We start from the raw sequence: 15,625 nt of genomic DNA, 5'->3' as shown, positions 1-15,625 counted from the left end.
GAGAATTCTTCCTTTAAGTCTTGGGTGAGATATTTTTAAGGTTTATATATCTATATTGTTAGAACAAGCACATTCTGGCAATGTTGTTCTTTAACAAAAGCATGGTTTGCATTTAGATAGTGTTTTTTCAAAAAATCTGAAGAAATTATCAAGAGCACTTGGCAGAGATAACTTGATGAAATTAAGGGAAAAAAATTGATGTCCAACTTTTAAATACACAAAAAATTCTGGTTGACGTTCTACATAATTCCAATTGTGTGTAAGATGTTCTCAATAAACATTTATAGACTGTATCCCCACACCAATGTCGGAAATTCTAAGCCCATCCTATTACTGATGTGATGCATCAACATCACATTGTCAGCTATCAAAAACCATTTTAAATCTATATTTTTCCAACTTCAGTTCCATCAATGAAAATAATTTCAAAGGATATCAAGCTTGGAAACCATAAAATATTTTGCAAGCTTTTTTTTTGTTTTTTTTCTTCTGTTTTTTTTTTTTTTTTTTTTTTAAATTCTGTTTTGTCTTTGAATCTAGGGAATGTCTCTGTCATCTCTTTCAGGAGATAGTATTGTGCTTCTGAACAGTCATGGTGTTCAGGGAAAGAAAATGAGCCACACTCAATGTGAATGCATACATGAAAGGTTTCGGAGCACATACGTTAACATATCTTTTTAACCATACGTATAGGTCTCCAGACAACACTCAGACATCTATATACATTTTTTAATATATACACACATACATTTACATACACATACATTCAAGCATTCACTCACAGATGAAGGAAAAAATTGCCACTGTTTGGATTGCAAGGCAGTGTAATGAAACGTTGTAGTCACTTTAGAGGGCTGCTAATGAGCTTTCTAAAAAAGTATTCATGGAAAATTAGAAATTAAGTTTTGTGACTGGTCTCTCTCTGCTGCTGTCGGTCATCTGGTTGGTAATGCGTTTGCGATTCCGTTTCAGTTTAGAAAGGTCTTTGTCAAACACTTCTCCTGAGCGTAAAGCTGAAACAAGGTCATCAAACTCTCCGCTTTCTTCACTATTCTCTTTAGCTTTTCTCATTTTACGTTCCCTTTCACGTTGTTCTTTGAGCTGCAAATAGAAAGAAAACTTCTTAGAGAGAGGTCAAAATGTTGCATTTTGTTTTCAGTAGAGATGAATTCCGTGAAATACGGTAATGCTCCAGACACCAAGCTGTGCTCATCCTATAACCCCTTTGGATGTCACAAGAAAGGGGTAATTGGAACCTGGGTCTCCACTGTGGAAGCAACAACCACCACCACAAAATAACCACTGCCTTGTGGTTAGAGACCTTCACCGCCTAGATTCCAGGTAAACTGCATGATATTCTAGTTAAAATGACAGCAACTGAGGCAATTTGTGTTTTTGCTAATGGGAAAAAAAAGTATCACTATTACACAGACCCCAAATGACTAAAGCAAATGGTCATCAGGTCATTTTCCTTACATCACAGGCTTAGCTTGTGTCTTCTGTGGGAGCCTGAAACCTCATACACAACAGTTACTGTTATTAAAAGCCAACTAATACATACACACTGTAGACAATTTGGATAATTCAGATAAAAGGTGGGGGAAACATCTTTAATTCTACTGTAAACTTTTTAGAGGTTTCTCACACCACTATTATTTTCTATATGTATTAACACATCTTAAAAAACAAAACAAAGATTTCATGTAGAAATCACTTTGTAAACTTTTATATATCATTACATATTCTTTGAATACATGTCTTTTTAAGGATTGTATAAATATTCCATTATGTAGCTGTTATATAATTTAAAACTCACACCCTATTGGTAAACATTTAGGTTGTCTTTCGCTTGGGGCTATTATAAAGAATGCTGCCTCTTTTTCTTGTGCAAATTTGTGATTATTTCTTTAAAATAATTTCTAAGAAATGGAATTCCAGAGCAAAGGATGTGGATAGATTTTTTTTTTTTTTAAGGCTTTGAATATACACTGTTAAATTGTTGTCCAAGAGAAAGAACACCAATTTAAAGTCCCACAGAATTCTAGAGACTACATTGAAGGTTTCCTTCTTGCCAGCAGGTCAGAGTGCTCTCTAAATACCTTTGAAGCTGGGCTGCACCCATAGAACTTCTAGGAGGTAGAACTGGTGAATTAATCATCCTCTCACCTGAGCTTCCATGCGAGCTCGACGCTCTTCTTCCTCCTTCCTCTTTCTCATATTTTCGTTTTCTTGTTTGGATTCTGACACAGCTTGAAGAAATTGATCAAATATGCCAAAGAACTCATCTGGTTGTATTTTGCCAGCCTCTTCTCCAAAGTGCTTCACTGCTTTAGTAAACTAGAAAAAAGACGGTTTTCAGAAGTCAGTGTTTCGTGAGAATTCCATAATTGAATATAAATAACATTAGAAAGACTAAAGCCCAGATTAAGTCAAACATACATTTTGTTTACTTGTTTACTTTTATTTATTTATTTTTTTGGAGATGGAGTTTTGCTGTCACCCAGGCTGGAGTGAAGTGATGTGATCTCAGTTCACTGCAACCTCTGCTTCTTGGACTCAAGCGATTCTCCTGCCTCAGCCACCCAAGTAGCTGGGATTACAGATGCACACCACCATGCTCGGCTAAGTTTTGTATTTTTAGTAGAGACAGGGCTTTACCATGTTGGCCAGGCTGGTGTCAAACTCCTGACCTCAGGTGATCTGCCCACCTTGGGGTGTCTGTCTTTTTTTTTTTTTTAAATAGATGGGGTCTTTTATGTTATCCAGGCTGGAGTTCAGTGGCTATTCAAAGGTATGATCACAGAAAATTACAGCCTCAAACTCCTGGGCAATCCTCCCTCTTAAACCTCACGAATAGCTGGGACTATTGGCACGTGCCACCACATCCGGCTGAGTCAAATATAACCCGATGGATTTTAGTGAGCCTATATTTATCTTCAGCTGCTGAACATGTCTATTAATCATTTCTAAAGTAAAAACTTTAATACTCCTCAGCTTTTTAAATTATTTATTCCTGTCTACCTCATTTAAGCTCAACATCTATGATGACCTCCTATGACTTTTTATTAACAGTAGTAAAAACAAAATATTGTGGGCACAGCACCCCAGACATAAAACTAATAGCAAACTCAGCAGGAGTAGGGAAACTTGTACTTTTAACTTTTCTTTGAAGTAGTATAATATCATTTACTGGTGCCATATGGTAAATATAGAAAGCAAATGGGAGCCAGTGCCTCTTAGCTGCTTTTCCTAATCATAAATGCTGCTGCTATTGTTCGGTTATTTTCTGGGTCTCAATGAGAAAACAGTAACTGAGTATGGAATCTTTAATGCAACCCAAAATGTATGACAGAGAATACAATTTTATTCCAAATTTTTTGTTTTAGAACCCCTTTCAATGCCAATCTTTTTTTTAATTTTTATTTTTAAAAGATATGGGGCATTGCAATGTTACAGTTCCCAGGCAGGACTCAAACACCCAGGCACAAGTGATCCTCCTGCCACAGCCTCCTGAGTAGTTGGGACTACAGGTACGTGCCACCATGCCTCAGTGTCCATCATTTTAAATAGCCGAAATGCAAAATACCAAGGAAGAAATACATATAATTGGATAAAAATATATGTATACAGTAACAACAGTATACCCTGTCTCCCTTTAGTTCTTCCAGGAGTTATCTTCATAACTCAAGATAGTATGTTTTCAATAGTCTTAGCAGAATTATAACTGCCCAAATAATATTCAATGTCAGCCAAATTGTTTGTTAAAATTATACTTCCTTCTGTAAGGATCTAACTCTATCACTCCTAAGCTACTAAGGATAGTGTTCCTAGCTTCAAAGTTTCCTATACCCAATCAATTACTTAACATTTTCTAGATGTTAAGTTTTCTTCTTATTTAGACCATGCTGTGTTTATGCAGTACCCCCAGACAGTTTATAGTTGGTTTTATTTTTATCGGTTTATTTGCCTTTGTTATATTGTTAGGGTCTGATATTTCAGTAATACTATCTACCATAAAATATTTTCAACATTCATTTTTAAATAAAACAAGTTCTGGCTGATATATATTTATATATATTTTACAGTTACTATTTCATATGTTTAAATTTATAATAAAAGTGTCCTTTTTACCATTTCTGTCTTCACTGAGGAGTTGTTTTCAATGTTTTACTTATTTGGAAATAATTCTATTAGGAAAGAGTTATTTGGGCAAAAACATAACATTCTTCAGACGCCATATATAGTGCTTTAGCTTGCTCCATGGTTTTATAAGCTAATTTATAAAAGTTCTGGAATGACATTCAAGTTCGCGCACTTCAAGCCATCCCGAGTGATCTTTTTATCAAGGAATTCTAGTGATCATGATGTCATGTATATTTAAATCTCAGAAATCTAAAGAAAACCAGACCCAGATTAAAGTTCCACCATGTACACACCCCACCTCACCCCACCCCATTCAGGGTGCAAGGGACAAATTTACCAGGTCTTTAGCTTCTGCTAGAAGATCTTCAACATCAGAGAAGCTTGACACTGGCTACTGTGATGAACAAGCTGACAATAGCCAGTTCACACACAAAAATATTTGAGCCCCTTGATGAAGTAGGTGCTATATTGCTCAGGTGGGATATCAGGACAGGGGGAATCTCTTCCTTTATGAAGCACAAAATCTAAAGTGGTAAGGCATATAGAAAATATGGATGGGGGCTTTCACAGTGGAGGTCTGAATGGTGGTTACTGACATCAGTTGACCGATTTGCACTGTGGGATATCAGAGGTTTGGCCTCTAACAACAGCTATTTGAATATATACTGTCATTTATTTAATAAGGTTTGAGAGGAGATTTAATGTTGAGATAGGCTGATGCATGTCAACTGCCTACTTCTGAACTTTAACTGGTAAGTGTGTATATTCACATAAACAGTCATCCATATCTACAACCAAACAGGTGACCAGAGAAAAGTAACATCCATTTACTAAAGTTTCGAAACAAAAGACTCAAGTAAAAGCAAAAGAGTGTTATGGCAACTGAGAGATGAGTAGAGGAAAAGAACCAATGGGGTGGGGAAGGGTGTTAATATTATTTTAAAGAATAAGGAGAAAGTGAGAGACTTTCATGTATTGAAAGTGTACATGTATTGTATATGAATGTGAATGCATTCTGGAAGAGAAAATGTGAAATAGAGAGGAGTGAGGTGATGCTGAGGAGCTAAAAGATCTTGCTTATTAACCAACAAAAACTTCTCCTCTAAGGGAACATAAAATTTTGAAATAGCAGAAATTACAAAAATGTCTTACTAAAAAAAAAAAAAAAAACCTCTTGCAACGAGACTGTGAATTAAAATGCATCTCCTTTAGTAAGTTTGCTGGAGATTTACACAGGTAGTATCCTGTCCTCCATGGCTGTATCTCAGATGAGCACATTACATAGAGGTAATCAGGCACATGGCTTTAGTCACACCTGATCGCACATTTGATCCTGCCCCTGGTTTTCATCATCTAGTCTTTTCTGGTTCCTAGAGATAAGTACTTCAAGCCAATTTCAACCAAGAGAAAACTGTCAAAGTATTTGCTAGTCTTCCAACACTCAGAGCCTTCAAGGTCTTGCTAACCTAAAGGCAACATAGGCCAGTCAGACATAAAGGGTGTGTTTTGATTAATCACAGTCTTGGAAATGAAAATACACCACCTATGTCATACAAAACAATGGAATCTGGAAAGTAATTATCTACCACTTCATTTCCTGCACCATGAAGTCTGGATCTCACTCCTGCTATTTCCCGTACAGAATAATAACTGAAAGTATCACAACGAAGCCCAGCCCTGTCAAACAACACTCAGTGTGCAAGGGGGAAACTTACCAGGTCTTTAGCTTCTGCTAGAAGATCTTCAACATCAGAGAAGCTGAAGCTGGCTACTGTGATGAACTGGCTGACAACAGACACAAACTTATCTCCGGGTTGTGGAGGCTGAGACTTCTGATATTCCAGCTCCTTAAACACAGGAAACGAATAATGTCAATGCAAGCTTCAAATATGAGACAAGGTGTGTCTCATGTCTATATTTCACATGCCTTAAATTTAATAAATCAGAATGGCAAACACATCAAAACTTGTTCTAAAACATTTTGTTACTATACTGTGGCACCCCTAACCTTATTCCCACCATGCCAAAGCTATGCTCATGCGCACATGCATATTTGCAAATAGCAATTTACCAATCATCTAAGTACATCATCTATGTGATTTCACTTTCAGGTTTTAGAAAGCAAGCAGATTTACATGTGGATACAATTAACAGAAGTTAAAAAATAATGGGGGCAAACTGAACTCTAAGGGCTTTTGAGTGAAAATAAGAGACTCTGATTGTCAATATTCCATGCTCAGAATTCTGGTGCCTTGATTTTTTTCTTCTTTCCCTCTCAGCCAAGTCTATTTACTTCTTAAACTGTGGGATATGGGTCAGTAGAATTTTGGCTGTAGCATTTGACACCATAATCTTCTACCATTTTTCTCTTGTCCATACCATATGGTTTTTGTGAACAGGCCTAGAGGGGAAGTTGTCTCTTGTTAATTATCCATATTCCCCATAACCACAGCAATGAACACAGATGATACAAATCTAATGTTAATCATTGCCAGATGCACATTCTTATTTAAAGCCCACAACATCTCTATGAGTGAGGCATCACTATTCCCATTATACAGACATGTAAATTAAGGTTTGGAGGGATGTTACTTGCCCTGAAGTAGTGCTGACCAGTGACAGAGCCAGAATTTGAACTCCAGCCTGCATGACTCCAGAGTCTTGGTAATAACTATGTTGTGTACCAATTGACTTAAACTGGATTCTCCCGCATTTTCTTGTATTGGCAGAGATCTTCACAAGCAGGAGAGTAGGGGTCACAGGCTGTGGGTTCTGACACAGCTCTATCACTGATTTGGTTCTTATCTATGGTATGTTGCTCTGAGCCTCAGTTTATTGATTTTTTTTTTAAAGAGGGCAATATCCACATCACCATTAGACTCAAATGAAATAATGGAAGTGAAAACTCATCAGTTATGGAGCTGGCTCTGACTGGAAGAAATTGCCATGATTCTAGTACTGTGGCCTGGAAAATGAGTGTATCTGTGTTCATTGTTGAGATGGGAAAGGCATTTGAAGTGTTTTATTAATGTATAATTTTATAAATATTCATCTCTGGTGCCTTCTAACAATAGACTTAATTTGTGTAAAGCACAATTAGAACACATGTATACTTGGCCAGGCCAATCTCTGCCCCCTGCTATTTTCTTACAATACGATGTACATCTCCAGGAGTGGGGGCCCCCTTCCCATAGAAAGTGTGATGCACTGTATATGACCCAATGGACAGAGCGATTTCAGCAAAACTATCCTTTAATAAAGCAACAACACGAAATTCCCCTGGAATCCCCCACACCAGGCCTTGCTCTGACCTGGCTCAGAAGCAGGGGTCAGAGCCAGGCTTTAGGGCCATCATAAGGACCATGGACCCTCTGGGGCTGGGAGAAAAAGTTCAATCAGTTGATTTTTTTTTTAAATACTGCCCCCTACATTAAAAAAAGAAAAAGAAAAAGAAAAAAACCTTACATGCTCCTTAATTTATTGAAAACAAAAAAATTAGACATTGCGACATTAATTTTTATTAAAGGTATGTCTTTAATGAATTCAACTACTTTCTTTTTTTTTTTTTTTGAGACGGAGTTTCACTCGTTACCCAGGCTGGAGTGCAATGGCGCGATCTCGGCTCACCGCAACCTCCGCCTCCTGGGTTCAGGCAATTCTCCTGCCTCAGCCTCCTGAGTAGCTGGGATTACAGGCACGCACCACCATGCCCAGCTAATGTTTTTTGTATTTTTAGTAGAGACGGGGTTTCACCATGTTGACCAGGATGGTCTCGATCTCTTGACCTCGTGATCCACCTGCCTCGGCCTCCCAAAGTGCTGGGATTACAGGCTTGAGCCACTGCGCCCGGCCAAATTCAACTACTTTCTATGGTAATTGAGCAGGCCCGAGCGATGTGTGCTCTGAGCATAGTCACCAGGGACACTGCTCTGCCAGCCTGTTCTCATCCCTGCCCCCTCTCTTGCTGGCAGCTGCATCTGCACAGTACCCACAGGGCACTGTGCCAACAGGCATGTTTCATCCTACCGGCTCCAGTCTGCCAGCCTGACTGGTTTTCCTTGGAGGCCTGGGCCCAGGTTGTCTTGTATGCCTGGGATAACCTTCCTCCCATGCACCTGGGATAACCCACCCTCCTAAGCCATAGCTCCAACAACTTCTTTTCCAAAAGAGAAGCTTCGTCTAATAGGGATCAATTGTCCGACATACCTCCAAAGCACCCTCAACCCGCTGCCTTCCTTAAGGCACCTCTGTAATCACTCTGCTTATCTGGATGGGGCCAGGCTGAGGGAATTGGCTGCTCTGATTATTACACCTGGAGGACAAGGATTCTGAGTCATGGTTGACCCTCAGCTACAGCATGGACTACCGTGTCTGCTCAGTAAATACTCCCCGGAGGACCAACTCAAAAACAACAGAGAAGTTCTACTGCTCTACTGAAGGTGAACACCATACATTAACAGCACTTGGAAATTGAGAGAGTCTCTGAAGCTCATCTAGCCCAACCCACTCATCCTGATGAATCTGCCTCACAGATAAACTGGTGGCATGCTAGGGCCAGTTTCCAGTTACGCTGCAGTGACTCACCCATGACCCGTGCTGCCTGCAATCACACTGCCAGGCTGAACATAACCTGCCTTTGCTTCTTGTGGTGGTGGTTTTTTTTTTAAATCAATACTTGTTTATCCTGGGCATACCACATGCCAAGACAACCAGCAACTCAGCTGCCGGAAACCACCAGCACTAGAGATAGCGAAGAGACTAGGAATTAGAACAAAAAGCAAATACTCACTGTCTCTACTGCTTTCAAGCCACTTCTCAAGGTATTTATTTCTTTGTCCAGCTCAGTCATGCTGTTGTAAATAGCAACGTTTTAGCAATCAACATGTGACTTACACATATTAAATATAAGTTGGGTTTAAATATTTCATGCTTGGAAGTCCATATTAGCTTAATTTAAATGTTTAAAATTCCCTGCCATGCTCAGGTCTCAAAGACAACAGTATTTTAAACTCATGAAATTTAGGTATAAAATTATGTGTCTTGTTTTCTGTAGCCAGCAGGTATACTTTACAGGTTAAAAATAGCAGAAGAGAAATATCTTTGATCTGTGCAAAAATATTTTGTTTCAAACTCAAAAAAAAAAAAAAAAAAAAAACCTCACTTCAGCAAATTACTCCATGTAGAAATAAATCTCTTGCCACACATGGCTCCTTTGAAAACATAAAAAAAGATGGGTTCATTTGCAATCATGTTCACATTGTGCTCTGCATAATCAGTGTTCTGCTTTTCACTAAGACCCCAATAATATGAATATTACAAGGTAATGACTTACGTTGCAATAAACAATGATTTTTCTTAAAGTTGTATTAACTAGTTATTTTCATTTTTATTTTTTTTTAATAGAGAAAGGTTCTTGGGCTTTTCCCATACACAATAGTTTCTATTTCATGGCTTTTAAACATTAGAGATTAAAACTTAATTATCCCAGATAATTTACAACATATAAAAAAACTCACCAATACTTCATTTAATTTCATGCCTTATATAGTAAATTTCCACCAGATTCCATGAACAGAGGGAAAAAATGAGCCTGCTCATTATACTTTTCATATTCACTGCAAAAAGATGCAGTTTATGTTTCAAAAAAAGAGACAGCCAAAAGAGGGACGGAAAAACAGTAAGGAAAATTGCCTGCTTCTCAGTCTCTGAAACGTGGTGTGAAGTTTGTGGTAAAAGTTTGGCAACTTTCCATTTTATTTTTAGTTTCCTCATTTGCATAAAGACTGCTTCCTATTAAAGAGCCGCCTTGGTTTCTGGGAGTATGTGTGCATATGTGAAAATTATTAGCAACGCCCTGACACTTAGGTCTTTTATTTGCTTAGCCATGCATCTTGTTTAACTAAGGATGCTCCTACCTGTATTAAAACACATGCCCTTTAAAACTGTGAAAGTTAAAAACTGCATGCGGTATTCCAAAGGAACTAGAACAAATATATAATCAAAACCTTGGAACACATTTGAGCGATTTGGATGAGTTTCAAACTTTATTTCATACAATGTTCAGGGAAAACAAATAGAAGAACTGACTTCTACAGTGCTGACTACCTCAATAGCTAACACACAGTCCAAGCGATTTAAGAAACTAACACTGTTAAGTACTTACTTTACTTTTGCAGCTTGAGGAATATCCCGCAATTCTTCATTTAGATTGAGGACACTGGGGTACTTACTTTCCACAATAGTGATCAGATAGTGCAAAAGGGTAATGTTCCTACAATTGAAGAAGGGAAGAGTATTAAACATTTATTTTCCTTTAAAGTACATAAATATATGAATAGTTAATACTTGCATATGATTTATATGCTCAAATTGTAGAACCCACAATAATGCTATATTACCTGCATTAACTTTGACATTTGGAGGTTTGTGTAAGGCAGGGATTCTCAAGAGAAGGGAATAATGGCAGAGCCTCCGAGGGATTACATAAATATATGTCAAAAGAAGTATACAATTTCTAAAAAAAAAAAGGGTAATAATTACATATTTGGGTCATAATGAGAATCTTTCAAAATCTGGGTAATATGATGGGTGAGGTAAGTGAATCTGAACCACTGCCAGTGGAGACAAGTTTACCTTCCCAGTAGATCCACCCTAAAATAGGGTGTGCCCTGCAGGTTTATAACTAGTAGGCTTGGGTGGAGTGGAATGGGGTGGAGTGGAGAGTGAGGGATGTTTATTCCACTGAAAAGGGCAGCTATTCTTTAGTCTAAAGTACGAAGTAGTAACTCACTGATGACATTATTATTATTTTTGAGACGGAGTCTCACTGTGTCTCCCAGGCTGGAGTGCAGTGGCACAACCTCCGTCTCCCAGGTTCAAGCAATTCTCCTGCCTCAGCCTCCCGCGTAGCTGGCATTACAGGTGCCAGCCACCACACCTGGCTAATTTTCATAGTTTTAGTAGAGACAGGGTTTCACCATGTTGGTCAAGCTGGTCTTGAACTCCTGACTTCAGGTGATCCACTCACATCGGCCTCCCAAAGTGCTGGGATTACAAGCATGTGCCACTGTGTCCACCTATTGATACTTTTTAATAGGCTTTCAACCAAAGAGTGGCCAGAAAGTTAGAAAGCCCCCTCTCTTAGGGCTGAACCTGGAAGTGGGCCATAACTGCCATCATGTGATATCCTCGCAGCCCTGAATCCACTTCCTAATTTAGCAACACTTCAGCTCCTAACTGCATAACTCTTAGTAGTTACAACAGTTGGTTGTGCCAGCTCCCTCTCTGGTGGTGACAGGGCTGAACTCTGACTGACCTGGATTGAAAAGGCAGGCGTGTAGGATAACAGTATCTATTAGGCAACACTGTGTTCAACTGGTCCCATCGTCACTGACTGCTGTACATTACAATCACCTGGACTCCAGATGCCTGGGCCAACCCCAGAGATTCATTTAATTGGAATGAGGTGGAGTCAGACATGGGCATTCTTTAAAACTCCCTGTTGATTTATCAAGCAGCGAGAATCAAGAACTACTTATCTATTTAAGTTAGAATCAGGAGTGTAAAAATACATTCCTTTAAAAAATTTTCCATAATTTAGGCAGTTTGCTAATTCACAATGCTAAGCTCCAATACTCCTAACTCACCTCTAACCAAAATGAGTCAGAGTTTTCAATTTTCTATAACAATGAAACCATTTCTGGTTACCCTTGTGTTTCACAGAGACAATGCAATCCTATAAATCCTTATTTTTCCTCACTCTCAGTCTCTCAATAATTAGTAAACAATCGCCCACCAAAGCAAAACAGTGGCCAACAATTTTGGCCATTTATTTTTCATATGTTCAGCTGCATCCTTCCATTTCAGTTTTTTTTTTCTTTTTTGACACAGAGTCTCGCTGTCGCCTGGGCTGGCGTGCAGTGGCATGATCTCAGCTAACTGCAACCTGTGCCTCCTGAGTTCAAGGGATTCTCCTGACTCAGTAGCTGAGACTACAGGTGCATGCCACCATGGCCAGGCTAATGGGGTTCCACCATGTTAGCCAGGATGATCTCGATCTCCTCAGCTCGTGGTCCACCCGTCCCAGCCTCCCAAAGTGCTGGGATTAAAGGCATGAGCCACCATGCCCAGCCCTTTTTTTTTTTTTTTTTTTTTTTTTTTTGAGACACAGTTTCACTCTTGTTACCCAGGCTGGAGTGCAATGGCACAATCTCAGCTCACTGCAATCTCTGCACCCTGGGTTCAAGCCATTTTCCTGCCTCTGCCTCCTGAAGCAGCTGGGATTACAGGCGCCCATCACCATGTCCAGCTCACTTTTTTGTATTTTTAGTTGAGATGGGGTTTCACCATGTTGGCCTGGCTGGTCATGAACTCCTGACCTCAGGTGATCCACCCGGCCTTGGCCTCTGAAAGTGCTGTGATTACAGGCATGAGCCACTGCTCTGGCCTCCATTTCAGTTTTGCTGTTGACAGAAACTACCTGTCTGCCCATGTGCTTCTTATCTAAGGGGCTGAGGAGGAGGCAAAATGCCAGCTACCATCACAAGACAGAGTTAGGTTTTTTTTTTTTCGTTTTTTAGAGAAATGCTTTGCTTTTTGAGAGACAATTCAATTAATTTCATTAACCATATACACCTTTCTTGTTGTAGAAAGGTTTATAAACCAGGCCCGATCTTCCATATTTGTTTGCTATCCAAATACTACCTCATTTGACTAAATGAAAATTTTTAAAGAAGGAACAACAGCCATACATTTGATTCTTCCCTAGTCATTACCAGTAACCAAGCCTTCAATGCTGAGTGAATGCTCCCTTCCTGCTGTCTCACTACCTACACCATCTCCTTAGATTCAACTGAGCAACATTAATGAGTGACTGCTTATAAGCAAAGCACTTTGCTAGGCACGAAGGTGTATAAGGCATGGGTGCTGCATTTGGGGACCAAATATTAAAGGCAGAAAAAAAAAAGAGGAAAAAGATCAAATAGTTTTAGCTTGTTCTTTTTAGCTTGAAAAGGCTTGTACATTATGTAAATTCTGTAGCCTCAGTAAATAAGCAGATAATCACGTAAGGGCCAGGTTATTGGTAAGTGTTGGGGGTGGGGGATTGCTTTCATATGTCTTCAGTCGAAGAGAATGCCCTTCCTTAAAAAGGTAGCTGCTCTTTAGACGCAAATAAGATCTGCCATTCCCTACTATAACCTCCAAATAAGATCCTTCTGTTGCTAATAGAGCTGTGGCTGGACCAGCAGAACCGGTGTCAAATACCTACCTGTAAGGCCGAATATATTGCTTGTAACCATAGGCAAGGTGAATGAGCCACCTGACCCTGAGTCAGTTTCTTCTCTGACAACATATGACAACACTACTTGGCTAGTGTACTTTACAGGCTATTGGGACAATCAAATGTGAAAGTGCTCTCAAAAGGATCAAGTGTTTACATTAAAAATAAGGTGGCAGGGCTATAACAGCAGCTGCTCTTCATTAATCTATCTCTACATGATGCAAAAACAACAAATTAACACGTTGCTTATTTATTCTAGGATGGATTTAGGATTGCCAGGACACTATGCTTCACAAACACTATAGAAAATATAGGGTACAAGACCTTATTAGTTAGAAGTAATTAGGGTTAAGAGCCCATATTTCTAAAAAGAACTTGGGTATGGAGAAGCTTACCTTAGAAACAATTGTGCAAGTTCCTTTGAAGTCAGTGAGAACCTCAGAGAAACAAAGCTCTCAGGGAAACTCGAGTTAATATGCCTAATGACCCTACACTGTTAATGACATAAGAGCGTTTTCACATCTTGGTGTCTTTAATGAGAATCTGTTCACCTAAAATGCAGCATTGAACGCTTTCTAGGAAGCATTTTAATGAGTCCTGCAATGACCAACTGAATATCAATAGCCAAAATGCATTTATACATTATAAGTTTTTAATATAGATCCACTGCATAAAAGAAAAACATAACCTAAAAATCCAAAAAGGTTCATAATTTAGCATCAACTAACATTTTTTTTTTTTTTTCTTTTCTGTGGAACACAGTTTTCTGTAGAGGAGTCGTGGGGAGATGTCCAGAGTGCTGGTAACATTCTGTCCTTGATCTGGGTGCTGGGCATACAGGTGTGTTTAATTTGTGAAAAATCATCAAGCCCAACATTATTTTTTGTGAACTTCTTATGCTATAATAAAAAGTTTACAAAAAATAATTTTTTTAAAGGCAGGATGAAACAAAAACAACAGCAAAACTTGGAATAGATGATGTCCCTGTGGACCAAAAATGGATGAAGGATAATTGGTCCAACAGGAATGTGTGAGATACTTGTGGTCATGAGAGAGGTTAGAAAAGAATCAGGGTCAGAGAAGGGAAGAAAGTAGTGAGAAAGAGAAGTTCAAACTGAAGACAGCAGTGTCATGAAGGCTGAGGAGGACTAGAGGGAGACAAATCTGAGCCTGGACCTCTGCACCTGGCTACCCTAAGTGTCGGAAGATTCCCACACTTACTTGTCAATGCTGGATTTTGTGTCAGCAATTTTGTTTAGGCTAGATATCTTGAATCCATAGGCATTCCCTCTTTGTCCTTTATTCATATAGTTTCCAAATGCCAAAACCACCTCCAGCAACTGCTTCAGGGCACTGCTCCTAAACACCTCTTCTGAGCCAGAACGAATTGCTTCAAAACACAACACACAAAAACACAATGATTACCAAGTGTTTCACTGTTTGAAATCAAGACATTTCAGTGATACCCATCCTAAATTCACACACATAATAACATATATGGAAGATGTAAGACTGAGTTACTGGGTTACCCAGAGCACTTTCAAAACACTTAAACCGGAAGCAAAGAACATGGACAAGGAGAGCCACTCAAGTTGTTACCAACACCCACAGACAGCTGCAAAATCCCATCCTTTCTCAGGCCTTTCTTGGCTGACTCATCGGTCGTAAGCACTCAGGAATACCTAGAATAGCAACTCCATCTCCAATATTTCTTTCCTAACACTTACTTGTCTGGTGTAGGTCAGATTAACAGGAGTATTGATCAATTCCACTGACAGAAAACTGGTCAAATGTGTTACATGTTATAGCTTGCAGGTGTCATAACAGGGATCAGAGCTTACACAGATGCCTGATTCCAGCCTGCATTCTGTGGCTGTGCTCTTCAGTTGCCTTGCTTGCATTTCAAACATTTAAAAAATTTAAAAATCAAACCATACAACAGCCTCACGCTTCCCTTTGAAAAATCTACTAAGGCTCTGTTGTGAGGAAGCTAATTACAGCTTTAATGCTAGTAGCGGTGAGATTAATTCCTCACCAGCACCCAGGCAGTCAAAAGCCCAACCCTGTAGAGGAGCCCAGGAGGCGTGCTGTGAGCTCCCGAGCCTAGGCCAGTGCATCAAGCACTGACCTTAAGTAATCATCCCTCAGAATTTTAAAAGACTTTGAGCCAAAAAATAAAATAAAAAATCACCAAGAAGATCT

At 39.1% G+C, this 15,625-nt stretch overlaps 1 protein-coding gene across 1 annotated transcript in view; it reads right to left on the bottom strand.

Annotated features, from left to right (window-relative positions):
* Window positions 1–505: 505 nt before the first annotated feature.
* DAAM1 (dishevelled associated activator of morphogenesis 1) overlaps window positions 506–15,625 on the bottom strand; it is a 191,472-nt gene continuing 176,352 nt past the window's right edge. Inside the window, exons 21-26 of the mRNA XM_037740467.1 lie at window positions 14,645–14,813; window positions 10,307–10,414; window positions 8,933–8,993; window positions 5,859–5,990; window positions 2,167–2,337; window positions 506–1,101 (exon numbers count right to left, since the gene is read on the bottom strand). Coding sequence (XP_037596395.1) covers window positions 892–1,101; window positions 2,167–2,337; window positions 5,859–5,990; window positions 8,933–8,993; window positions 10,307–10,414; window positions 14,645–14,813 — 851 coding nt within the window. The 3' untranslated portion in view covers window positions 506–891. The remainder of the gene's footprint in view (window positions 1,102–2,166; window positions 2,338–5,858; window positions 5,991–8,932; window positions 8,994–10,306; window positions 10,415–14,644; window positions 14,814–15,625) is intronic.

Source organism: Cebus imitator, unplaced genomic scaffold, assembly GCF_001604975.1.
Source record: "Cebus imitator isolate Cc_AM_T3 unplaced genomic scaffold, Cebus_imitator-1.0 Scaffold83, whole genome shotgun sequence".
Classification (NCBI taxonomy): Eukaryota; Metazoa; Chordata; class Mammalia; order Primates; family Cebidae; genus Cebus; species Cebus imitator.
The sequence above is the reverse complement of the archived record's forward strand: the minus strand, read 5'-3'. Positions and strand labels throughout refer to the sequence as shown.